The 27,829-nt window shown below is 44.0% G+C and overlaps 1 protein-coding gene across 4 annotated transcripts in view; it reads left to right on the top strand.

The window, feature by feature from the left end:
- The window catches only part of LOC138677188 (potassium channel subfamily T member 2-like), a 389,156-nt gene that overhangs the window by 173,552 nt on the left and 187,775 nt on the right, over positions 1-27,829 (top strand). Inside the window, exon 1 of one of the 4 annotated variants that reach the window (XM_069767118.1) lies at positions 6,572-6,922. The exons of 2 other annotated variants lie outside the window; for them this stretch is intronic. In XM_069767118.1, the coding sequence (XP_069623219.1) occupies positions 6,864-6,922 (59 nt within the window). In that variant the 5' untranslated portion in view covers positions 6,572-6,863. Of the gene's footprint in view, positions 1-6,571; positions 6,923-27,829 lie in introns of those variants that run through there. One more of the 4 variants, XM_069767119.1, reaches the window with a different exon arrangement.

The following is a 27,829-nucleotide window of genomic DNA, read 5'->3' as shown; positions in this document are numbered from 1 at the left end:
CATTGACCCTGCCCTTGATGAAACACAGTGGACCAACACCAGCAGCTGACATGGCACCCCACACCATCACTGACTGTGGGTACTTGACACTGGACTTCAGGCATTTTGGCATTTCCTTCTCCCCAGTCTTCCTCCAGACTCTGGCACCTTGATTTCCGAATGACATGCAAAATTTGCTTTCATCAGAAAAAAGTACTTGGGACCACTTAGCAACAGTCCAGTGCTGCTTCTCTGTAGCTCAAAAGTGGCTTTACCTGGGGAATGCGGCACCTGTAGCCCATTTCCTGCACACGCCTGTGCACGGTGGCTCTGGATGTTTCCACACCAGACTCAGTCCACTGCTTCCTCAGGTTCCCCAAGGTCTGGAATCGGTCCTTCTCCACAATCTTCCTCAGGGTCCGGTCTCCTCTTCTCGTTGTACAGCGTTTTCTGCCACATTGTTTCCTTCCAACAGACTTACCATTGAGGTGCCTTGATACAGCACTCTGGGAACAGCCTATTTGTTGAGACATTTCTTTCTGGGTCTTACCCTCTTGCTTGAGGGTGTCAATGATGGCCTTCTTGACATCTGTCAGGTCGCTAGTCTTACCCATGATGGGGGTTTTGAGTAATGAACCAGGCAGGGAGTTTATAAAAGCCTCAGGTATCTTTTGCATGTGTTTAGAGTTAATTAGTTGATTCAGAAGATCAGGGTAATAGGTCGTTTAGAGAACCTTTTCTTGATATGCTAATTTATTGAGACAGGTTTTTTGGGTTATCAGGAGTTGTATGCCAAAATCATCAGTATTAAAACAATAAAAGACCTGACAAATTTCAGTTGGTGGACAATGAATCTATAATATATGAAAGTTTAATTGTAATCATTACATTATGGTAAATAATGAAATTTAACACTATATGCTAATTTTTTGAGAAGGACCTGTATATACTGTACATATATAAAAGTTCAAAACACCCACATTTTCGTAATAGAAAAAAAATAGAGATTAAAAACAATCTGTTTTTGGTGCATACGTAAAAGCCCAACAATCAACATCTAAAATGTATTGACTAAGAAGCTAAATGCTACAAAGCAAAAATAAACAAAACAAAAAAATAAAGCTCCAGAATTGCCGTTTTTTAGTCATCAATCATAAAAAAGTGATGAAAGTGTTGTACATACTAAAAAAAAGTACCACCAAAAATGACAATTTGTCACTCAAAAAAGCTCTAAGGGCAGAAAAATGAAAAAAAATAAAAAATAAAAATGTTACTGGTCTTATAAAATGGTGACAAAAATAATAAAATTTGTTGTTGTTTTTTTTTTTTTTTTTTTACAAAATTCAGTTTTTCTTTTTTCACTCCTTTAAAATTAAAAGTTCAGTGTCGCCCTGAGAGGCCTGGATGTCTTCCTGGAGCAGAACAATATTGTATCATACAATTATTAGGTTCTGTAGAAGGACGTAGATCTGGGGATTTATTATGATGGAATATAGGCTGAACTGGATGGACAAATGTCTTTTTTCGGCCTTACTAACTATGTTACTATGTTACTATGTATGCCCTCATCCTACTGAACCGGAGAATCATTGAGTAAAGGAGCGTTTTCATTTCACTGTACTATTTTTCCCACATTTTTGTGTGTCATGGCCTCCCATACTATATATTTCCTGTGCCCCTCCTGAGCAGCCTCAGCGCCGTCATACGCGTGAAGTTAGTGAGTGGACGCCAGGCTTCCGGTCGGATGTTCCGCTCTGATAATAAAGGCTTGGATAGGATAGGACATTGGATTTGGCCGTGTAGGATGTCTGCTTTGGCTTCTATTAAATCTGCTGTTTGTGTAATTAAACGTTATCGCGGTGTCAGGCATCTGCCTATATTTACATAAAATGTCTTATCTACGATTATCCGCAGACTGTGTTTGCGCTGACGAGTCGTGGCTTCATCTGTCACCTGTGTATTCCCACCGCGGCCAGAAAAATGCTGGTTCCTTGATCAACCTGTCATTTAGGACTATGACCAAGCTGGTCTGTGCTGCACAGTGCCGTGACCTGTAGGACCTTCAACCTCGACATAAACAATGGTGGAGCAGGGATCTGACTGCTCCCTGCTCCACCACTGTAGTAAACTGTATCTGTGCTCCCCAACCTCTAAGGACAACAGGACAGTTCCCCAAATTTTAGATTGTCCTACTAGATCCGAGACAGTTGGAAGGTATGATATTGGTTGCCTCTTTCTTTTGGTCCCATGAACATCATGTATCATCTACAGTAATTTATGATCACGGGTTCCCTCACTGATCATTAAAATGGGAGTCTATGATAAAACGTTGTTAGGCCGCAAGTCCCTTCTTGATCGATTGGTCTCTTTACATGTTTAGCACTGGCCGTCTCCGTTCTCTGAAGCGGGCCCTGTTCTCCTGTGTACCGTGCTTCCGCTCTCACACACACTTCTCTTGGCTCTGGACTTGCTCACTTAGTTCTTGCCTCGGTCACTTAGCTCTGTTCGGTCTTTTATTCCGTTCTGGTCATTCGATTCTTTGTTTGCAGACACTCTGTTAGCGTTAACTGTGTGAGTCTTCTCGTCTCCTTACATCAGGATAGTCGTGAAAATGGGGGGCGTCTCACTGTCCTGGGACGTCCCGCTTCCAGTTGAATGCAATAGTGGAGCAGTGAGCCAGCAGCTCTTTCCTCCATGATTCACCGCTGTCTGTTGAGGCTCATTGCAAGCGGTGCAATGATGTATGCTCCATTGGGTCATACACAGCACAGAGTGGAGGTCTGGTCCTCTTGTGGGGACTGGGCTAGGTGAACATTTATTTTTAATTGCCAGTGGAGTGGAACAGCACGATACTGGTGGTGAAAGGGCGCACTGTGGGTTATCATTCACCATGTGTAGGTATCACGCTGCGTGACGGGTACTGTCAGGGCATCACGTTTTGTAGAGGGGGTACTCTGAGGGAATCAACTTGTGGGGTAAGCATTAAAGGGCAACATATTATGTAGGGGGAACTTTCAAAGCATCACAATGTAAGGGAAGCACTGTGGTGGCATCATAAAGTTTATAGGTGGGCAATACAATGTAGATGTCATACTGTGAGGGTGGACATCGTTGGAAGAACAAAGTGTGTAAGGGAGGCATTATGGGGACATCATAATTTGTGCTAAACATTAGGCTGTGTAGGAGAATCACTGTGACAGCATTATACTGTGAGAGGGCACTGTGGGGGCATTATTCTGTGCAAGTAGGGCACTGTGAGGGCATTATTCTGTGTAAGTAGGGCACTGTGGGGGCATTATTCTGTGCAAGTAGGGCACTGTGGGGGAATTATTCTGTGTAAGTAGGGCGCTGTGGGGGAATTATTCCGTGTAAGTAGGGCGCTGTGGGGGAATTATTCTGTGCAAGTAGGGCGCTGTGAGGGCATTATTCTGTGTAAGTAGAGCGCTGTGAGGGAATTATTCTGTGTAAGTAGGGCACTGTGGGGGCATTATTCTGTGTAAGTTGGGCACTGTGGGGGAATTATTATCTGCAAGTAAGGCACTGTGGGGGAATTATTCTGTGTAAGTAGGGCACTATGAGGGCATTATTCTGTGCAAGTAGGGCACTGTGGGGGAATTATTCTGTGTAAGTAGGGCACTGTGGGGGATTTATTCTGTGTAAGTAGGGTGCTGTGGGGGAATTATTCTGTGTAAGTAGGGCGCTGTGGGGGCATTATTCCGTGTAAGTAGGGCGCTGTGGGGGAATTATTCTGTGCAAGTAGGGCGCTGTGAGGGCACTATTCTGTGTAAGTAGAGCGCTGTGAGGGAATTATTCTGTGTAAGTAGGGCACTGTGGGGGCATTTTTCTGTGTAAGTAGGGCACTGTGAGGGAATTATTCTGTGTAAGTGGGGCACTGTGGGGGCATTCTGTGTAAGTAGGGCACTGTGGGGGCATTATTCTGTGTAAGTAGGGCACTGTGAGGGCATTATTCTGTGTAAGTAGGGCACTGTGGGGGCATTATTCTGTGTAAGTAGGGCACTGTGAGGGCATTATTCTGTGTAAGTAGGGCGCTGTGGGGGAATTATTCTGTGTAAGTAGGGCACTGTGAGGGCATTATTCTGTGTAAGTAGGGTGCTGTGGGGGCATTATTCTGTGTAAGTTGGGCACTGTGAGGTCATTATTCTGTGTAAGTAGGGCACTGTGGGGGAATTATTCTCTGCAAGTAGGGCACTGTGGGGGAATTATTCTGTGCAAGTAGGGCACTGTGAGGGAATTATTCTCTGCAAGTAAGGCACTGTGGGGGCATTATTCTGTGTAAGTAGGGCGCTGTGGGGGCATTATACAGTATGGAGCATCATGTGTGGCCATTATACAGTATGGAACATCATGTAGGGCTATTATACAATATGGAGCACTGTGTGGCCATTATATATTATGGAGCATCATGTGTGGCCATTACACAGTATGGAGCATCATGTGTGGCCATTATACAGTATGGAGCATCATGTGGGGCCATGATACAGTATGGAGCACTGTGTGGCCATTATACAGTATGGAGCATCATGGGTGGCCATTATACGGTATGGAGCATCATGTGTGACCATTATACAGTATGGAACATCATATGGGGCAATTATACAGTATGTAGCATCATGTGTGGCCATGATACAGTATGGAGCATCATGTGTGGCCATTATACAGTATGGAACACAATGTGAGGCCATTATACAGTATGGAGCATCATGAGGGACCATGATACAGTATGGAGCACTGTGTGGCCATTATACAGTATGGAGCATCATGTGTGGCCATTATACAGTATGGATCATCATGTGTGGCCATTATACAGTATGGAGCATCATGTGTGGCCATTATACAGTATGGAGCACTGTGTGTCCATATTTTTTGTTCATAATTATTGTTAATGAAACAGTGTAATCAGCAGTGCTAAATGGCTGTGGTTGGGATGTGGATATGGGTGTGACTAGTTGTGAAATGGGTGTGGTCAGAGGCGTGGCTTAAAATTTGCCGCGGCGCGCCACAAACTTTGTCCCTCTTTCCTCTCTTCAAAAGTTGGGAGGTATGGTTTAACTGCGCCCCTACTTGTATATGTTTGAGGAAAAGGTGTGTGTAAATGGGAGTGGCTTAAAAAATGGGTGTGGTTTTCCTACACACAAACACAGAACCTGTTGTTAAAAATTGGAATCCCACCCCTGTTTACATAACTTTGTTGCGCTATGGGGGGGTGTGGGGGAGAAGATTTCTTGCCCAGGAGCCCTCTGCAGTCTGTGTCCGCCCCTGGCGGGAGATACACTGTGGGTGCATCATATTGTATTGGGGGCACTGTGGGGACATTATTCTGTGTGAGAGGGACACTATGGGGGCATCATTCTGTGTGGAGACAACTTTGGAACAATATATTTTATGTGGAGGGGTATTGTGAGGGCATTATACTGCATGGACAACATTAAAGGACAACAGTAGCTATATCTCTTTTTTGTCTTTCCAAGTTAGGAGATCTGGTGGTCATCCCGTCTCCCTACCTCTCTATTCACACACTGGGGACCTGATGGTGGGATGGGTGGGGGTCCTTGCAGCCTGACCCCCAGCAATCATGCCTTAATAATCTATCCGTGAATAAGAGATGAACGTTATATACAGGACAACCCCTTTAAGATACAGCTGAATACAATTTGCATCTGTTTATGAAAAGGATGGATGAAATGCAATATGGCCGTCATTACCTGCCCCGTAAAACATTTTAATATATGAAATTAGGACCACCTAGGAATACCCCTAAAATGACCAGAACCTATCCCAAAATGTCCACTTAAAAGCATCATAAGCTCCACAATTTGGGATTGTCCATGCAAAATCTGGATTGTTGGAAATGATTCTTTACAGTTTATGCAGAGATCGCCATTCAGCTTTCCAAGAGTCCTGAATGGCAAGTCTGCCTTATTATGGTGAACAATAGGCGATATAGAGTTATATATCACTGACAACCTTGTGGAAACTGTACTGGGGGCCATATTGGTTGTCACCTAGCTTCCTTTCTTATACAAGTGTGTAACCAGACTTCCTGTCAGCCATTTTGGATGTCACTCTATTTACCATTTCAATTCTATTTTTAGCTGTTTCTAGCCGTGTGACATCCAATATGGCCGATGTTAGGCTCTGTTCACAAGTTGCGTTTTTACACTTCATTCCAGAGCAGAAAAACAGAAAATCTGACTGACAGCTATAGGCGGCCATATTGTTTATCACCCAACTTTCTCAAAGAGAGATATTACTAAGAAAAAGATGCATAACCTTCTTAAAGGGGAAGTCCTCTATGCTTTATTTCTCCGTCTATCATGACATGGTTAGAGGGACATCTCTGTCACCGGTTCTAGGCCCCATTTCGGCGGAGTTAAGATGTCGTAAAACTTGTTGACTGCGGAGATGTCATCTTGCTGCCGTCGATAGTCCGCCTATTGTCTTATAACGTTATTTTCCGCTCTCCCTATATTTAATTTAGAAAAGTACCAGGGCAGGCCTCCCTCGCACCAGCAGGCCTTTATCGCCATGGCAACCCCCCTCCATCCTAAGTGTCCCTGCTACGCTCTCAGTCATCCTAACGAGGTGACATCGTTAGGAGGAGAAAGGAAAAAGAACAAACCAGGAGCAGAGGCGATATAAACCTATTACACAATGGGGGAGGGAGTTAGACCGGAGCCAATTTGCTAACGAGCTGTTAATTTATTTCCCTTTAGTATTTTTCCTTGTAGAATAACACTTTTATTTATCCCTTTTTATGGGTTTAGATTACTTTCGCCCAAACTGTCCGTAAATGGGGGAGAGAGTTAAAAAAAGGACGGAGCGAGATCACCGGACACTCGGATGACGGGGTAGGGGGGGCTTAAATGGCCGACCTAAAGTTTTTTGGCAGGTACAATGGGGCAGGAGGCACAATGGACCCTGGGTAAGTGACCTATTACTTCTATGGCGTCCACGTTTCTTTTAAAGTCGAGCGCTTTAACCGTACTGAGACTACTTCTCCCTGTGTGTGACGGTCCTAGGCATGCTGAGAGTTGTAGTCTTACAATGGTGGGACTCGGAGGCCGCTTCTATAAATCCTCGTTTCAGATGTTTGCCTTGTGTTTTTAAGTCATAATCGATTTTATCGTATCTTTTAAATAGTGTTCTGCTGCTATTTTTTTTAGTAGATTTTTAAGAAAGTGTGCATTGATGATGACTCACGTTCATTTTTCCTCAGCAGATTACATTATAGCCCAAAAATAAATTGTTTCTAGAATGAGGAGCAAAGCAAAAATGACGTCTGGGGGGGAACCAGTGCCTCAAAAGTGGCATAATAGTGGTTAAATAATACCACCATATGGTGAGGGTATGTGTGTGTGTGTGTGTGTGTGTGTGTGTGTGTATATATATATATATATATATATATATATACGCATACAAGTACTATATGGCGGTATTATTTAGCCATAATTGTGATATTTTTGAGGCATCTGTCCTCCGCAGCCTTCATTTTTGCATGCTGTCTAGAAACATTATATGTACGGTATATACAGTATATGTGTGTATATATATATATATATATATATATATATATATATATATAAAATATATACTGGTTTATTCTGGATAGCATAGACCTTGGCAGAGTCCTTTCTCTGCAGGGTTCACCTGCAGTTATCCCGCACAGTCCTTAGCTCCTCCATGAGCTATGTGGGAGTTCCTGCTCTACAAAGACACAACACACGCCGACTCTCATGGCCAGGTATTTAACACCCATGTGATGGTCACATGACCTTGACCTCACACAGGTTCTGGCAGGACTCTGCAGGTGGAGATACGGTGGACCTCCGCCCACCCGCTCTATGAAGGTCCACTAAAACCAGTCCATAATATAGGTTCCTATTAACCCTCTCAGCACTTAGCGTGCTGGAGGCAAAAAACACTCTGGTTTTACATCACTGACTGCGGTATGCGCAGTGACAGGTATCTCCCCTAACATACTGTGTCAGTGACTCTCTCACTATATATATATATATATATGTACACACACTCATATACACACACATAGGCAGCGGATATAAAACCCATGTGTCACGATATGGTATGAAATATCATAAGTAGTTCTCTTGCTAGCCTGCGTGGGCTAAGCCCCCCTTCTTGGAGTAACAGTTTGTAGCTGCCAATTCCTGGCTTTCCTTCTCAGAGAGTGTGGGGAGTTTTATGGCCGAATGGTATTTACGACCAGGTTAGAATCTTCCACTAGCTGGACAATGGAAAAGTGGCTCCAAAAATTCATGAAAGATTCTTTGTTTAGTTTTTGTTAGATATTAGGCAAACGATTTAAGCTAGAAATACGAAAATATATATTCTTATCCTCACTCGGTGTATCTACCCATCCCTTGAAACTCGGGCTTCTAACTCCGTCTGGTAAAGAAGTAGGGTTTTCTCTGTAAATATGTATCCCAGATAGGACATATTTGATCTCATTAGAATGCTCACGTTAATCCGAGATGAATGATAGGTTGAGTCTGACTCTGTCATGTTTTGTAGCGAAGTTATAGCAAGTAGATAAATTTAAGATTGAAGTACTCAGAATGTAGAGAGAGGAGGGTCTGGATAAGCCAGCCCTTCTGTGATGTCAAAGCCTTAAGGTATTAAGTTGTGGCACACATCCCCAGCTCAGGCCTTCTGCTTGATTTCTTCTTCTGGACTTCTCGTCCTATTGTCCTGGAAGAGCTGAGTACATCCCATGGACTGGGATGTATGGAAACTGCACTAGCCTGGGGTGTCCGCCATGCTTTTAACATGTGAGTGTTATCTTTTCTCATTTATTCCCTTTATGTTATAATTACCCATGTACATATTTGCAATTGTCTCATTTGTAACATCTTTATAAACTATTTTTGATAAAGCACTGCCTAAGTATTTTTATGGGATATAATATTTCATATTAGTTCGTTCATCCATGCTCTAAACGTACCCTGTCTCTTGAAGAGAATTACGCTACTGTGTTGGGTTAGCTTCGGACCCGTTTAATCGAAGCTGGTGGCAGCGAGAAGTGTGCAGACTTTTGGGTTATGTTGTAGCGGCTGCGGCGTTAATAATTATTGTTCCTGCCTGAGTGGGAGTAGTTATCGCGTCGCTGCAGCGTGCCCAATAGCCAGTACATAGCAGGCAGCCTTTCTGGCGACTAATTACCCAGGGTGCAGTACCTAATCTGACCTGAGAGTAAGGGGGCGCCAGAGAGCTGCAAGTGTTAAGTGGAACTGTAAGCGGGATATACATAAATCCCTGCAGTTCGTGGTATATAGAAAAGCAGTGGGATACCTAGAATAAGCCCCTGCTGTAAACTAAGAGGTCAATAGCCTTGTGTGTGTTTTTTCATCACATCGTGGAGTGGAGGGATAACTAAGATAAGCCCCCCTGCACATGTGATAGCCGTCTGTTGGCCTAAAGTCACCTCAATCCGTGACGTAGGGGTGACGGTCACGGTGGGAATCCTGACCAATTGGTGACAGCGGTCAGGGGAATCGTGACACCATGTTAAAATACCAGGTTTTTGTCTTTTTGTTGATTAATGACAGCATTCAGTTTCTTTGGGTAAGAGTCTCTCAGCACAGCACATCTTTATTATTGGCGATTTTTGACCACTCTTCCTTGTTCCAAATCTGTTATATTGCGAGGCTATCTAATATGTACAGCGCCCTCTTCAGGCCAATCACTGATTTTCAATTGAATTCAGGTCTTGGCCATGGCAAAACTTTGTCCCTGATTCATCAAAGCAATTTTGCCTGATTTTAGATGTAAATTGCCTAGAAAAAAAATGCAAAATTTTTGCACAACTTGTTGTAGTTCACAAAATAATGTGACTTTTGGTATTCTTCAACAAAATGGACGGAATAGGGGTGTGACGCTATAGCGTGTTTAGTTTATGCCGAGCTAGTTAGGGACTGCAGTAAGATTTCTTGCGAGGATCACGGAGACGCACGTCACCCATCAGACGCTCTTGATTCATTAAGGGACTTAAGTGCTTATAATGAAGCAGCAGCGTCTGACTCCTACTGTTAGAATCAGGCTGCACTCAGATGTCGTCCGAGTGCAGTCTGTGACGCCGAAGGCGACGAGAACAAAGAGTGGACCCACTGGACCGTGGCACCGAACCTCCCCTGAGCGAGCACTCCAGAGTGGAACCAACCCCTATACAGGGACTGTTAGAAGGCAAGCACAGGGAAAACTAGTACCACGGAGGCCAGGACCAGGGATCGGCTCCAGGAAAGGGAAACAGGGAGAAAAACGGGGAAAAACAGAAAGGGAAGAAGGTGACGGAGGAAAACCTGGGTGAGAAGTAAAGGAGCTGAGGAACGGACTGAGGAAAGGGAAAACACAGGAACTGCGGAACACAGGAGCAGGAACTGAAAGAGAAAACAGGAGAACAAGAGGTTAAACAACACAGGGCTGGAAAGGCACAAGACTGGGAATGCACAGGACTGGTAAAGCACAGAAAAGAAAACTATGCGGCCTAACTAAAGCAGGAAAACACAATAATCAGGCGCCTCCACAAAGGGAGGAGGGCCAGAAATACCTGAGGCCAGACTTTGATTGGCAGGAAGTACTTCCGGGTCAGGTCATGGAGGGATAGAAGAGCAGAAGGAGCGCACGCGGTCAGAGCCTACTGCGCCTGCGCAACCCACAGGAGCGCGCAGCTGAGTGCAGGGAGGACACGCGCCGGGATGCAAGCACCGAGCCCCGGAGTGAGGAGGACGCAGCAAGGACATCAGCTGACCTGGACTCGGCGGCAGCAGGAGGAGTGCCAGGAACAGGAGCCGAGGTAACACCTACACGCCCCCTCATCAAAACGGGTGAGAAAATCGCTGGTCATGATAAGGGGCCTTTGATCTTCTTGAAGTGAAGCCATCCTTTTGGTGATTTGGAGGTCGTTGTTGTGCTGAAAGGTGAAATTGCTGTTCATCTTCAATCTTTTAGCAGAAGCCTGAAGGTTTTCATGCAAAATTGACTGATATTTGGACCTGTTTATTATTCCCTCTATTAAAGCCCTAGATTTAGCTGCTGAAAGACAGCCTTAAAGCAAAATGTTGCCTCCACCGTGCTTCATTGTAGGTATGGTGTTCTTTTGTTGATGTCTAGTTTTGGTCTGACGCCAGTCAAACCTTTTGGAATTATGTCCAAAATGTTAACCTTGGTTTCTTCAGACATAACATGCTTTCCCACATACTGTTGGCAGGCTTGGTGTAGGTTTTGGAAAACATAGCCATGCTTGAATGCTTTTCTTTGCATGAAAAGGCTTCCATCTTGCCACCCTACCTCACAGGCCAGACATATGAAGAATACAAGAGATTGTTTTCACTTGCAGCACACAACCATTACTGGCCAGAAATTCCTCCAGCTCTGTTATTGCTGCTGTAGGTCTCTTGGCAGCCTCTTGACCAATTTTTTTTTCTTTTCATTAATTTTTGAATGATGTCCCATTTTAGGTAATGTCACTGGCACTTCTTGATGACGTCTTCATAGTGTCCATAATATATCTAATGTCGAACAGTTTTTGTACCCTTCTCCTGACTGATAACTTTTATCAATAAGATCCCTTTGCTGTGTTGTCAGCTGTTGTTATCAGACTGTGGCAATTACTATAAAGTTCAACTAAGAAAATGACGAAATCCTTCTAGAACAGCAAAACTTTATATGGGGTTAATCAGAATCCCTGTGAATGATGGTGGCCATACGCTGACTACTATATAACATGAGGGTAAATGTGATTGGAAAATTCTGAACACAACCCCATCCCCAATTATAAGAGGGTGTTCACACTTATGCAACCACATTATTTTAGTTATTGTTATTTTTCCCCTCTAAATTATATCAGTTTGTTTCTGAATGGATTTGTGCAGATTATGTTTGATATTAAAAGTGGAAAAAGTTCTGAAATAATTCTTGTTTTATGATTTTTTTTACAACATGACAAAAAGCTGGCATTTTAACACGGATGTGTAGACTTTTTATATCCACTTTGTATATGTAATGTATATCATACTCCTATATATTATTATATACACATGTCTCACGCAGAAATCCCCATACTTACAGCCTTGGCTGTTGTCATTCAGGTTATTAATGGTCGTCTGAGGAAGGTTCTCAATGCACTTGGCCAAATCATCAAGATCCCCTGCTGGCAGCTGCCATTCTAATTGATGACCAATGACATCCCAGATGTGCTTGATGGGAGACAAGTCCGGAGACGTTGCAGCCATGATAGCATGTTCAGGCCGTGGAGATTACTCACAGTCTCATGATTATCGTGCGGTCTGATGTTATCGTTTTGGAAAACGACTAAATAATTGCCATATAGTGCTGAAATAATAAATAATAATTGATGGCTTCATGATATGTGTTTAGGCCAATACTGGGGACCTCAGAGCTGTAGCTAGAGTCCCACCTAAACATACAGGATTGTCACCAACATTTAATCCATGTGCCCACTTTGGGTATATTTGCATAGGACCATCCTACAAAAAATGGGGAGTTTAGAGATCTACCACTGACCGATACCAGAATACGTAGTCTTGGGTGGGGTTTACCCCAACCTTACCCCCTTTTATCCCAGTAATTCCCTGATAATTAATGATAATCAGTATTATTAATGTCACTTTGCCTTGCCACAGATTTTGGCTTCAGGGTTTACACTTCTGGCTGGTCCCTAAGAGGTGGAAGTAGTCCAAAAATTGACCCCTTTGCCTGTGATAGAACTGTGGCCAGGATACAAAGGGGAACCGGGGCCAAAAGCATATTAAATAAGATCTGTCATCTGCCATAAATATGTATTTTTTTTCCAGCCGGTGTAAATGCCGCTGTTCTCCTGAATCCGGCGTTGTGTTTCTTTTGTTCCTACGCCTCTGCGTTCCAGAGATATGGCCTCCTCTTTCTTGTACCTACATCTAGTCTTGTTAGCCATTCGGGTGGATCAGTATGAAGATCTCCATGAAGAACATGAGATGACCACACCCACTTGGCTAAGAAGAGAAGATCTACGTACCAGAAAGAAGGGGTCGTATCTCAGGAACGGAGAGGAGCAGGAACACATGAAAAACATCTCCGGATTCAGGAGAACAGCGGCAATTACACCGGCTGAAAAAATACATATTTATGTCCACTTGACTGGTCCTGGTCAAGGGGTGGCAAACTAAAGAATTGCTCAGAGACCCATTTTGCTAGGTGCTCTAATAATGCAGCCTCAGCGGTTACATCAGCTTTTATTGGTCTACGTAGGTTTATCAGCTGCGTATATCTCTCTTCTGTGCTGATATTTTGTGACAGTGTATCAGTACAGGTATATTGCATTAGCCTGGCGTCCAGGCCGTTCAGCTAAGCTATTTATTCCCATTACTGATTGATGTAACTGCTGACGTAAATGCCCCATGAGATAAATGACATATGTCGCGTGGGGGCCAAATGTCAGACAGCATTGATTTTAAAGTATTCGGGGTAAATCGCTGCCATGTGAGGCCGCAACCATAATCGCTGCCATGTCAGCCGGCAGAGACATTTAAAGGGGAAAGCCCACCTCAAATTCACTGATGTGTAAGAGCGAGACAGTGAGAGTCTAGTTTTTTATTTCTAGATTTGCATTGAAAAGCCTAGTCCTGCTCACACAGGTGTAATGTAGTGTGAGGCGTCAGGTACTCGTCTTCCACGCCCCGACGCGCTGTATGAAAACAGGGGGTCCTGGCTGAGTATACGGCCCAGCTTTGCATAGCAGAAATCATCATCTTAGTGATTGACAGCGGCATTTAACATGGTAACAGCCGCGGGTGGATCACGATTCCACCTGTGGCTGTTAGGGGCACATGGCAGCTGATGAAATAATGTTTCGTGTAAGATGTGCGCTCAGCACCGGATCCAGCAATCAAAGGAGGTGGAGGAGGATAGATGACTTTGGACGTACCTATACATCCAAGGTCATTAGGGAGTTAAGTGCGAGAGACCCCAGTTAAAAAATGATCTTTTTTACTGAAGAATAACTTTGTATGAATGATATACAGCAGACAGTAGGCATTTATCGTCCAGGACGTTTCATCGAACATGTTTTTTTTCTTTTTGCTCACTGCTTCGGAATCATCCCTCATTCTCAATAACGTCACTACAGTCCAGTAAGCAAGAATTCAGGACTCCAACCCTCGGTTCCGAGTCCTTTTCTCCTTAGGAGAATTTTCTGTGCCACAGTTTCCCTTTTCGTTCCATTATCTTTCTGACAGATAACTCTGTACTGTCCCACTAGGCTTCCTGCCCCAGGCCCCAATACTTCTTCCTTCTGTTTCTATTCCGACTCCAGACTGCAGTGCTATTCACTTTTGTCCCAGTTGTTTCTTCTCTACAGGGCCTGCAGGGTGAGTATATTTGGCCCACCATGCCTCCTCCCGGCATCACACGTTACTAAGCCCCCATGATATCTTGACATCTCATGAGGCCTGCTAGCCCTAACTCAAAATCCGGATGTCATGAGGACCTAGTCACTAGACCTCATGGGAAGTTATGACATTGTGTGGGCCTTGTCACCAGACCTCATAAGATGGTTTGACATTGTGGGCCCCTTGTCACTAGACCTCACAAGTTGGTTTGACATCATGGGGGCTTTGTCACTAGGCTTCACGAAATGTCATGACGCTATGGGAGCCTTGACACTAGACCTCCCAGGATATTTTTTGACGTCAGTGGGCCCCAGCTTTCCTTCCTCACTCCTCACTCTCCTCTCACCAACTGTCTCTCTCTAACTGCCTAGCAACTGACTCCTCTTCCCAGCCAGGGAGAGCAACTCCCCTGAAGTAGGGTGTAGAGCTCCCCATTCTGGCCTGGAGTCAGAACAGTGTTGTATGTGCTGAATACCTGTTTAAGGGATCCTTCCTCGCTTCCAAGCATGACATCACTCTCCCCGTGCGGAAAGCAATGCCACTGTAACAAGCAGCTACCTGGGGTGTTACACACTGCCCTGGTGCTGCTGCTAAAAAGTACTGATGTGGAATCTATAACATATTTTTAAGTATCCTGCTCAACTCTGGAACACACTAAGGTCAACTCTGACACATGGTACGGTTTTTAATAATAGACAGTGTAGGACTGTCCCGATCAGAGTCACCTTGTCAACGGTGGATGGCTTTTATGCTATTTTTGATCAAAAACAGTATTATTAAGAACCCTGTGTTATTTAAACGCACGTTTGCTTTTTACTTATTTAGTTACAGCAGGGTTTTTGCTCATTTTGTTTCTTGTAGGTTTTGTATGCTTTATGGCCAATGTGAACATGCGTTTATGTGCTGCATGTGTACCAACTTAATCCAAGCTCAATTTTTGTCTTTTTTCCTTTGTATTTTTGCTTTCTATGCAAGTAAGGGTGTGGCCTCCCTCTCCTGAGCAGGAAATTACATTTAAAGGCTTCATTAGACTGGTGTCCACTGGTTGGGACCCGGTCCTTTTGTCTGCCCTTATTCACACACTGAGGTCAACTCTGACACATGGTAAGGTTTTTAATATTAGACAGCGTAGGACCGTCCCGATCAGAGTCACCTTGTCATGGTGGGATGGCTTTTATGATATTTTTGATCAAAAACAGTGTTATTAAGAACCCTGTGTTATTTAAATGCACTTTTGCTTTTTCTTTATTTATTAAAGGGGTGTTTAACATTGCTATAGGACAAAGTACTAAATAACTAGAGTTCCTGTTAAGACATGGGTTACAACCACTGCGAAAGCTGTCAGGTGGGCATTTTGGTTTTCCCTCATCTTTTACAGAAGCTTAGAAGAATTCAACATCTACTGGGGTGAAGCGTTTTCTCATTCTTCCCCCACAGACGTACACCCAGCTTGTCACGTGAGATCCCCTCCATGTTGTTCTCCGGTTTCCATGCCAACCTCAGCTGCACGCTTCACAGGACGCTCATTTACTGCCATTCATGTAAATGTGTTTCCCGTCTCTTTTCCCCGCTTCCTCCCTCTCACCATTTCTGGATAGATAACTTCCATTTTATTTCTTTTGCGCCCGCTTCCCTCTCATGCATTTAATTTGCTCCGCCGTCCCTCGCCCGCTCTTTCAGCTGATAAACCATGTGTTCATTTTCCTGTCAAGCATGAAATGTGGCAGTGTAACCTGCCAGAGAGAACAGATTGCAGAATTCATTGTCAGGATGGCTGACGGCTCCCTGTCAGGACTGCAAACGAGAGCACATGGCCCATGGCCCCCTTAAGGTGACTGCTCCGGTCTGTATCCCACTGCCCTTGCGACAGGAGCTTGTGTTTATAATGGCCGCCAGCTGCTTTATGACCAAGATGACTTATCTATTTATATAATTACCTTAAATTGTCTGTCATCCACTTCCGTCTGGATGTCCTCAAATCCCACCGTGCCGCGCCGGTTGTACGCCGACCGCCATATTGGAATACCCAAGTGTTGGGTATTCCAATATGGCACCCGCTGGTGGTACCAGGCCCTTGCTCAGTACCACAAGCAGGTCATTGCCGGACCCCCCGCTGCTGGGACTCCCCCGCTGCAAGATCCCCACGCTGCAAGGACCCTTCCCACCGCTGGGATCCAGACCGCTGCTGGGATCCAGGCCGTCGCTGGAATCCAGACTGACGCTGGGATCCCGACCTCCGCTGTAATCCAGGCCGCTGCTGGGATCTAGGCCGCCGCTGGGATCCCAGCTGCCGGTGGGATCCCGGCCGCTGCTCGGATCCAGACCACCGGAGCCCCCTCCCCGCCGGGCAGCCATAGGAAAATGATTCACTGCGCAGGCGCAGTAAATCAGACCGCCATCTTTATAGAGGCAGATGACAGTGGCGGGGCGCATTAACTGCGCATGCGCGAACCCAGGGAGCGCATGCGCAGTTGATCTATTTATTTATGAACTGCATCACAGCATGTAATTGATAGATGCTGTGACGCGCATGCTAGCAGCCTCGAATTGGTGGAAGTTTAGACTCAATTACTTTCCCCTTGTTTTATGGCCTTGACTTAAACCTCAAGATTCACACTTAAGAGATTCTCAGTGCTGCAAAGCCTGCCCCATGGGGACGTCACCACCCTCCCGATGCGATAGCATCGGGCCTCCATTTAAGTCCTTTAATATTTGGAAATACTGTAGGTACATCTCCATTAACTTTCCACAGTAATTTTTTTAACGACCCCCAAGAGTAAAACAATAGTTAATATATTTTAGGGCATTGATGGTAGTCTCCATTTACATGTTGGCATGGACATATTTATAGGGGGTGCAGTTGCATCTGGAGCTCAGGGTTCCCAAAAGTCTCTATTACCCATGTGAGAAACTATTAAAGAAATAGGGCTTTGATGAAGACACAAAAGCTTGACTTTACGCCACTGCATGTTGGGAACCATAAATGGCGGGAAGCAAGTGGTTGATTACAAAGGTTGGCACTGATGAGGGCAAGGAGGTTGGTTCTCATGTGGATGTTATGGTCAACAGTGATGGGGGTAACTAGAAGTGCCAGGGCCTCTTGGAAAACTTTTAAACGGGTCCCTTCCACTCATCACCCCTGGGCCCTTTTTTCTACTGTCCGTTGTGACATGCCACCCCTCCTCCCCGCACATCACTGTCAGACCTTCTTGTAGTGCTGACTTCTGTGACACCTCTTTCCGCAAATAACTAGAATTCCCTTCTGTTTTGCTGCCCACTCTGACATCACCAAAAGTGGGCAGCATTGTATGTGCCATCGATGATGAGCGACGGTTGAGTCGGAGTGGTCAGGAGTTGTGACGTGAATATTCGCTCCTGCAATGGCAGACCTCGTAGAAGCCATTGAGGCTGCAATGTCTATAGTCCCTCCACTTGGCTAATTATCACAGGATCACGGTGACTGGCACTGAGGATAGTGCTCATTGGGCACTGTGGCTGACATTGTTGGGGTGCTGTTGCTGGTACTCATGGGGTTGCTGAAGATGCGACAACTGCGGTTGCGACTCAAGGGTGACTATTATAGGAGAACAGAACTAGGGTTGGTCTCAAAGGGAACACTTGGGGTGACATTGGTATTTATGAGGCACTGTGGCATGGCAATGATAGGTGGCAGTAGCCTGGCACTAACCCTCCCATATACATGAGTAAATCTTCAAATTCAGTTGTGCGTCATAGGGACTGGGCATGAGATAGTGGATCAGAGTATCTACACGTAACTTCTTCATCCAGGGATCCTTCTCTTTGAGATGGCTGGCACTTATTAGCATGGTATTGGTAAGGGAACACGTTGGCATGGTACAGTAATGGGCAGGTATGGACTGGGGCTGAAATTCAGTACTGGCATTTGCAATCACACAGGCCAGTGTTGTCCCCATCCCCATGAACCAGATGGGATATATCACTAATATTACCTTGGATGGAGGAAAGGAAGATTTTCTACAAGACCAATATTTCTAATTATACCCATGGCCTGCTGGGGTAGGTGACGGAGTCAGCGACTTTGTGCTCCAACACAACTCTTAACAGTATGGGTATCTTGAGAACACCAATTCTGTTAAAAACGTAGCAGACAAGGCGGCCCATGACCAGACAGGCCCTTCTGGCATTTGCCAGAATTGCCAGATGGCCAGTCCGGCCCTGGTAATGGGACACTGTGGTGCAGCATTGGTAAAGTTATGGGGCTAAAGGAGAAGGGGTCATAGCCTTAAAGTTTCAGAATTAGTTAGGATTCCAAGGGGCGGGCCCCCTCTCATCATTCGCAGCTATGGCATAGACTGGTACATGCCAGTATTTCACTTACTGCTTCGCGTGTTATAGAGAACGACATTGTGGCTGTTTACTATGCAGATAATTATACGGTTATGCTGGATGACTGCATCTACAGATAGCCAATCTCCATTTTCAGCTCTTCGGGAATCGCAGGGGTTAAAGCAGACAATGCAGCCGGCAGCTGCAGAAAATTAGAGTCTTGGTTAAGACTGCAAAAACTAGAACAACAGTTCCTCCGTCATGGCAGGGTGGCAGCTGGCTGATTATGTAACTGATACTAGGGAAGGTGGTTTCCTGCTGAGGGGAGCATCGGGCAGTGTCTTCCTTTGCCACAGGTCACTCTCGAGACAAATGTCAGAGCGCTGATTAGGGCAAGCTTTATAGGACTGCGGTGCCCCTTCCTACAGGGTCCCCAGATGCTTGGAGAAATGTTTCGAAAAACCCCACCATATCTGTAATATTACAGGAATTATCACAATACCAGTGATAGCTTACTGTCATTATAAACCATCACTTTATAATGAGTGAGGGATAAGTTACCAACATTGATTCCGGGATGTCCTTAACCGACGCCACCCCCACAAGGACCACCAATTTATGAGATGTGTTCACATAACACATCCCTTCTCAGACCAGGACATTCCAAAATTTGCCAGGACTGATTTTGAAAATCGAGTGCAGTCCCAACTTAGTCCACCATACTCGTCATGTAGACCGGCATACAAAAAGGACAGAATTGATAAATCGGGGCCTATAAGCGTGAATTCATCATAAAGGAAAGCTGTGTCAGATACTAAATGCAGGGCGCAAGAGGTGTGGATGTGACGCAGAGGTTCATAGAGCCCGGGACGTAACTTGAAGATTGCAGGCCCCAATTGCAAAAACTCCAACAGGACCCCACAGCTATTATAGGTCTTTGATAGTCTTTGTTTTCTCGTATGGATCAAAGGCACCCCTACAGCGCCCCATGTGCAACCACCGACCACACACCCTTGTATTGTTATGCCCCTGACTGTAGAGAGAATTTTTCATATGTTGAACTAGGCACAAGATATAGGGACAGATTTACTATCACTGTTGCACCAAAAATCTGAAGCAACTTATTTTAGCCACATTTTTTAACAAATTGCACCAAACTAAATGTGTCGGCATTTTGTTAGTCACTGGGTCAAAGCGTCTAGAAAAGAGGCCTTGATTTTATCTATCCATAAGGTACGCCAGATTTATTAGTGGCGTACGCCAGTTTTAAGATACTGGCCTATACATATAAGAAATTGGCCTGGAGAGGTAGATATCTGCAGAGCCTGGTCTGAGGTTTGTGTTCAGCCAAAGAACCACCATGGCTCCGATTCATAAGGCGACGTGAAGTGCCAGGAGCCTGATTCGTATAGAGGCCTCTTAATGAAATAGGCAAGGCGTGTGCTTCCATGTGCGTGTCATCTCAAATCTTTCAATGGAGTAAGATTTTTGGCGTGAGGAGTGCTACCACTCATCATGAATTTGAGGTCTCCATGCGCTGTCACAACCCCTTCCCGAATTCTGGCGTAAAAGCTGTGTATATCCTAAGGATGAGTACCAGTTTTACAGAACTAGAGAACCTCCTAAAGGGACTCTGTCACCACAGAATGATTGTTCGAACCAAGAACAGACATTCCGTGCACCCTTGGCGTGGCCAAACATTAAGTGCACCTTCCCACCTACTTGTTTTCCCTCTATCTTCACCCCAACCCTTTTTTAATCGACAGCTCTGGCTTTATAGTGCAAGAGAACGGTGGAGATAGATGCAAAACAAGTAGGATGGGAAGGTGCGCTGAAATGTTTGACCATGCCAAGGATGCACCAAGCGCCTGACCGTGTTGGTTTGGCTTGACCTGTCTACATCTCTAAAGCCATCAGTCACTTGCCTCCAGGACAAGCTGTACATTCTCGACATTGTTCATTGAACTTACAGTTTGGCAGAAAAAAACCCCAGAATATCTTTGTATTACCACCAAATATATTTTTTGGATTGACATAAGACCAACCTGGAGTTTTGGACCCTCTGTGTCGCTATCTATTTAGGCTAGCCCCCAAAGTTGTCTCCATTAACAATGGTTGAGAACAGGACAAATAGTTGACTTCAGTTTGCTGAACCAAACAGTAGGCAAATTTTTGGTCGGCAGAGTTCCTTCACCTCTTGTAAAAGTCTGAGGGTCAGGGCATGGGCAAACAAGGATTCATAGCAAGGAAACTCGCCAATAAAAACAAGTCAGGAAACACAACTTTGAAGCTAACAGGAACTTTACAATCTTAAGGTGAGCTCAGATGAGCGTTTGCAAAATTGGGCAATTTGTCAATTTTTTTATTCAGAAATCTGTTGCTATTTTTCAGCCGTATTGTCATCCATATGCAATCTGTACGTCCGTTTGATAGAGGTTTTAACTTGAATAATATAATAAAAGACAAATTCAGCTTTGTTCCTTAATAATTGTTATGGATCCATTTTGTTAAAAACGTACCCGTATTTGATCCGTTTTTTGGCGAGTCTAATCCGAAGTGTGAATCAAAGCAGTGCATCCTGTGATTTTTTTACCTGCAGACTATCGGTCCGTGTGTAAAAAAAGGATTGACATGCAGTGGTCAGTGTGCTGTCCGTATGCTTCCCGTTTTGCATACGTTTTGCAGTTTGAACAAACTCTGTTGCACAGGCTGTGAGCGCTGGTAAATGTCCTTTACAAAATCCCCGATTGGCACGAAGAATTTTAGTACTATGATTATGGTTTATGATATCTAAGGGTAATGTGTGTTAAATGACTAGCATTACGGTGGTTGGATTTAGAGAAATTGCCCCATCTGTGTTTAGAACTTATTAAACCCTGTTGATTGTATATAACGACCCCTCACAAATGTTACATTCAGAAAAATAAAATGAAATGTTATTATGTGCATTCGATTTTGCAATTTCCCCAAGACAGAAAGGTGTGAAAATTATATTGGTTATTGCTGTCAGGAAGATTGATTGTTCACGCTGTGACTGTAGGTAATCCAGAGAAAATAATCATCAATTAACTGTGTTCAATCCATTTAACAGTGAAACATAAAACGTAGATATCTGATTGGCCGGAATACTGCAAATATTCCGCTTCTGATAATCCATGAAGATGAGAGATGGCGTTAATTGAGGAGATAACTGGTCAGAGGGGGAGCTAAGTGGAGAAACATGTGAAATAACAGCACCGCACTTTGGTCACCCTTTCATACATATTCCCAGAGGGTGCCAATCCAATCTGAATGTTAATTTCTAAAATCATACATGAACATTAAGCTTTAGGAGCCGCAAAGACTTATAATTTTCTATGAGAGAGTTAAAAAACGAGGCATTCCTGGAAGAAATCAATGGGACTGGGCAAAAAAAAGTACTTTGATTTATTTTTTTCACCTGTGACATCAGATGTTAGACAGAGATGATCAATACTAGGAGAACATGAAAGGTTCTGCTATGGGATTATCTGATACATTTTTTTCACCTATGACATCAGATGTCGGACAGAGATGATCAATACTAGGAGATCATATAAGGTTCTGCTATGGGATTATCTGATACATTTTTTTCACCTGTGACATCAGATGTCGGACAGAGATGATCAATACTAGGAGAACATGAAAGGATCTGCTATGGGAATATCTGATTAATTTTTTTTCACCTGTGACATCAGATATCGGACAGAGATGATCAATACTAGGAGAACATGAAAGGTTCTGCTATGGGATTATCTGATTAATTTTTTTTTCACCTGTGACATCAGATGTCGGACAGAGATGATCGATACTAGGAGAACATGAAAGGTTCCTTCTATGGGATTATCTGATTCACTTCTTTTCACCTGTGACACCAGGTGTCGGATGAGGATTGTAGATGCTAGGGAAACATGAGAGGTTCTTCTATGGGATTATCTGATTCACCTGATTCATCAGGATCTCATCATACCTAACAGACTGGACATTCAGTGTCTCCCACTCACACACCACCTCCTCACCTTGCCCCCTGTCTGTCGGAGTCCCACAAGGTTCAGTCCTAGGGCCCCTGCTCTTCTCCATTTACACCTTTGGCCTGGGACAGCTCATAGAATCTCATGGCTTTCAGTATCACCTCTATGCTGATGACACACAGATCTACATCTCTGGACCAGACATCACCTCCCTACTAACCAGAATCCCTCAATGTCTGTCCACTATTTCATCCTTCTTCTCCGCTAGATTTCTGAAACTTAACATGGACAAAACAGAATTCATCATCTTTCCCCCATCTCACGTGATCCCCCCAACGAATCTATCCATTACAGTAAATGGCTGCCCACTCTCCCCAGTCCCACAAGCTCGCTGTCTTGGGGTAATCCTTGATGCTGATCTCTCCTTCAAACAACATATCCAAGCCCTTTCCACTTCCTGTCGACTTCAACTCAAAAATATTTCACAAATCCGTTCATTCTTCAACCAAGAATCTGCAAAACCCCTAGTCCATGCCCTCATCATCTCTCGCCTTGACTACTGTAACCTCCAGCTCTGTGGCCTCCCCTCGAACACTCTCGCACCCCTCCAATCTATTCTAAACTCTGCTGCCCGACTAATCCATCTGTCCCCCCGCTATTCCCCGGCCTCTCCCCTCTGTCAATCCCTTCACTGGCTCCCCATTGCCCAGAGACTCCAGTACAAAACCCTAACCATGACATACAAAGCCATCCACAACCTGTCTCCTCCATACATCTGTGACCTCGTCTCCCGGTACTTACCTGCACGCAACCTCCGATCCTCACAAGACCTCCTTCTCTACTCTTCCAACAAAGTAGACGCTCCAGCTCCAGCAAGATGGATAAAAAGTTGCTTTTTGTAAGGAATTTTTCTGCTTTTATTGCCACTTTGGATTAATAAAATTTGCAACTTTTTATCCATCTTGCTGGAGCTGGAGCGTCTACTTTGTTGGAAGTGCTGCTGCTGGACGTCTGGATCAGGACGGGCTCCTGTGCTCCGCTTTCGATGGTCTGGTTGGTGAGCTGGCTGCGACTTTTTTAGTCGTTTTTTTTTCTTGTTTTTGTATCCTTCTCTACTCCCCTCTTATCTCCTCTTCCCACAATCGTATACAAGATTTCTCTCGCCTATCACCCCTACTCTGGAACTCTCTACCACAACATATCAGACTCTCACCTACCATCGAAACCTTCAAAAAGAGCCTGAAGACCTACCTCTTCAGACAAGCCTATAACCTGCAGTGACCACCGATCGACCAAACCGCTGCATGACCAGCTCTACCCTCACCTACTGTATTCTCACCCATCCCTTGTAGATTGTGAGCCCTCGCGGGCAGGGTCCTCTCTCCTCCTGTACCAGTTATGACTTGTATTGTTTAAGATTATTGTACTTGTTTTTATTATGTATACCCCTCCTCACATGTATGGCGCCATGGAATAAATGGCGCTATAACAATACATAATATAATAATAATAATAATGGATGTGTTCCATGTATCTCCTATACAGTCATGGCCGAAAGTGTTGACACCCTTGACATTGTTCCAGAAAAGGAAATATTTATCCCAGAGAATCATTGTAATTACACATGATTTGTTATACACATGTTTATTTCCATTGTGTGTATTGGAACAACACAAAAAAAAAGAGAAAAAAAGCCACATTTGACTCAATTTCACACAAAACTGCAAAAATCGGCCAGACAGAATTGTTGCCACCCTCAAATTAATGTTTGGTTGCACACCTTTTGGAATAAATAATTGCAATCAATCTCTTCCTATAACCATCAACAAACTTCTTAGGGTATGTGGACACGTATCTATGAGTGCTGCGGATTTTTCCACAGCGGATTTGATAAATCAGCAGTGCAAAACCGCTGCGGTTTTTCCTGCTGATTTATCGCGGTTTCTATTGCGGCTTCCGCTGAGGGTTTACACCTGAAGTTTCCTATTGCGTTTCCGCGCGTTTTTTTCGCGGCATGTGCACTGCGGATTTCGTTTCCCATAGGTTTACATTATACTGTAAACGCTTGGGAAACCGCTGCGGACCCACAGCTGCGGATCCGCTGCGGATCCGCAGCAAAATCCGCAGCATGTGCACATACCCTAACACCTCTCAACTCGAAATTTAGACCACTTTTCTTTAACAAACTACTCCAGGTCTCATAATTGAAAACATCTTCCCCCAACAGCAATTTTAAGATCTCTCCACAAGTGTTCAGTAAGATTTAGGTCCGGAATCATTGCTGGTCACTTCAGAACACTCCAGTACTTTGGGGTTATTGTCCTGCTTGAAGACCCATGACCTAGGACGCACTCCCAGCTTTCTGACACTGGGCACTGCATTGTGACCCAAAATCCTTTGGCAATCTTCAGATTTCATGATGCCTTGAACACAGTCAAGGCTTCCAGTGCCAGAGGCAGCAAAACAACCCAAAAGAATCTTTGAACCTCCACCATATTTGATTGTAGGTACTCTGTTATTTTCTTTGTAGGCCTCATTCTGTTTTCGGTAAACAGTAGAATTATGCGATTTACCAAAAAACTCTATGTTGGTCTCATCTGTCCACAAGATGTTTTCTCAAAAGCATTTTGACTTGCTTGCATACATTTTGGCAAACTGAAGTCTAGCTTTTTTATGACTGGGGTCCTCCTGGATTTCCTGCCATACCGTTTCATTTCATTCAGATGTCGACAGAACTTGGGGCTGCTTATCCATCATCCGGACTATCCTGTGTTGCAACCTTTCATCAATTTTTCTCTGCCGTCCAGGGAGATTAGCTACAGTGCCCCGGGTTCTAAACGTATTGATTATGCTGCACAAAGGAACATCAAGATCTCTAGAGATGGACTTGTAACCTTGAGACTTATTAAATTGTTCTTTTCTCTTTCTGTTCTCCATGCTTAGTGTGGCACACACCGACACAATGCAAATATTGAGTCACCTTCTCACGTTTTCATCTGGTTTCAGATATGATTTTCATATTGTCCACACCTGTTACTTGCCACTCGTGAGTTTGAACGAGCATCAAACAAAGCTTGAAACGAAGTCGTTTACCCACAATTTTGGAATGACTCCAATTTTTCTCTGGCCCATTTTGGGGGTTTTGTGTGACATTATCTCCAATTTGCCTTTTTTCCTCTGTTTCTTTTTTTTTGTGTTGCTCCAATATGCACAAAGGAAATAAACATGTGTAATTGTAATCATGTTCTAGGAGAAATGCTTCTTTTTCTGGAACATTTTCAAGGGTGCCAACACTTTCGGCCATGACTGTACATCAGTAGTTATGTAATTCTTGTTCAATAAATCCCCGAGAATTACTTTAAGCTTTGCAAATTGAACCATTCATTAGAAGATTACAGTAATCCAGGTGGGAAATCATGTGTATAAACTAATGTTAAGGAAACACTACAGGAAAAATGTGCACGCTGTTTTGGAGCTGGATGGGAAAAATCAAATTTATCTGATATTTTTATTTCACCTATGACATGAGGCATCAGATAAGACGTCTGACATTTACGATTGTTGTTATCAATGTTAATAAGCATGCTAGAGAGGCTTTTACCCAGACATCCCCCTATACTTGAAAGAGTAGGGGATACTTATGTAATATTGAACATATAGCGTGGGTGGTGGGGGGCTATCTTTTTCTAGCTAACTCCATCTTCAGTTAGGAAGGGTAGTGCTCAACTAAATGGGCAAAGTATTATTTGATCAGCCTTTTCTGGACACTGAGTAGTCAAAGACAAAATTTAGAGAGACCCTTGTCAACAGAAAGGTGAAAGGTGGTGGAATTTGGAAATCTAGGTTTATTTTTTATTGCAACATGGGACAGAGCCTCAACATAACATCAATATAAAGGAAGAGTCTTAGAATCATAGAATGTTAGAGATGGAAGGTTCCTCCAGGGTCGTCGTGTCCAACCCCCTGCTCAATGCAGGGTTCACTAAACCATCTCCGGCAGAAATCTGTCCAGCCTCTGTTTGAAGACTTCCATTGAAGGAGAACTCACCATCTCTCGTAGCAGCCTGTTCCACTCATGCGCCTGGGTTGGGAATTCATTGGAAGATTTGGAGATCAGGTCTTGGGTTTTTAGTAGGTAAGAGCAAACTGTAGATGATGTCTCCTAAACACTCTGGGCCCAAGTCATCTTTTGTGATTTAATTACCGTAAGTCATTTTTCTTTTTTGTATTGTATTTGCCAAATTCTTCAAAAATAGCACACACAGTTCATACTTTTTTTTCTGCAAAAACAAAATGTACTCACCTAAAACCAGTTTTTGTGACTTTTTAGCTCCAAAAGCTTGATATCCTTTCAAACGTAGTATAACATGGCAAAGAAATTGCATCATTTGGTTAAAGTCACATTTCAAGAATCTGGTTTAAAACGTCTGGATAAGCAAAGTTGTTGAAGAAAAATTTGAAAGAGATTTCAAAAGTGACGCAAAACCTTTTGGGAATAAAGCGCTAAAAAGGAGCAAATTACTCCAAAAAACTGGAGAAACATCAATGACAAATTGGGGCCTCTGACTTCCAAATTGAAGAACTATATTAACATTGAGGACCGTCGAGGGGACAGCTTGTGTTTTGTGGTCACACAAATAAATGATTATGTACAAGAGGCCATATCCCGTAAGGCTACATGAAGAATGAAACCACATGAGTTGCGGTATTTTGTATGGAAATGTATCAATCGCACAAATCTCTCCCGAGTGGGTGATAGGGCCATAACTAAATGGTGCAATATTAGTCGAAGGGTGGTGGAGGGGATTTTAGACACCCTGATTTGGCTCATGGATTTACATACGGGTCTAACTTAACCCCCAGGCTGAAAGAAGGCTTATCTGATTCACAAAATATTGGTCTTGGTATCGACATCCATATTTTCCTGGCAGCTGTGAGAAATTTGATTCTCCGCTGTCTGCTAGTCTCCTTGATTGCCCAAATTTCTTCCCCTTTCCGGGATAGTTCTATATCAGGAAGATAAACCCAATACCGTGCAATGGCATAGAAGGTGAAGAACAAGGGGATGTCGTAGACCCTGCTTCTGGTATAGCCAGTGCCACCCCAATCACCACTCCGTCTACATAACAAATA

Source organism: Ranitomeya imitator, chromosome 4 (genome assembly GCF_032444005.1).
Source record: "Ranitomeya imitator isolate aRanImi1 chromosome 4, aRanImi1.pri, whole genome shotgun sequence".
In the NCBI taxonomy this organism is placed as follows: domain Eukaryota; kingdom Metazoa; phylum Chordata; class Amphibia; order Anura; family Dendrobatidae; genus Ranitomeya; species Ranitomeya imitator.
This window is presented reverse-complemented; position numbering and strand designations above follow the sequence as displayed.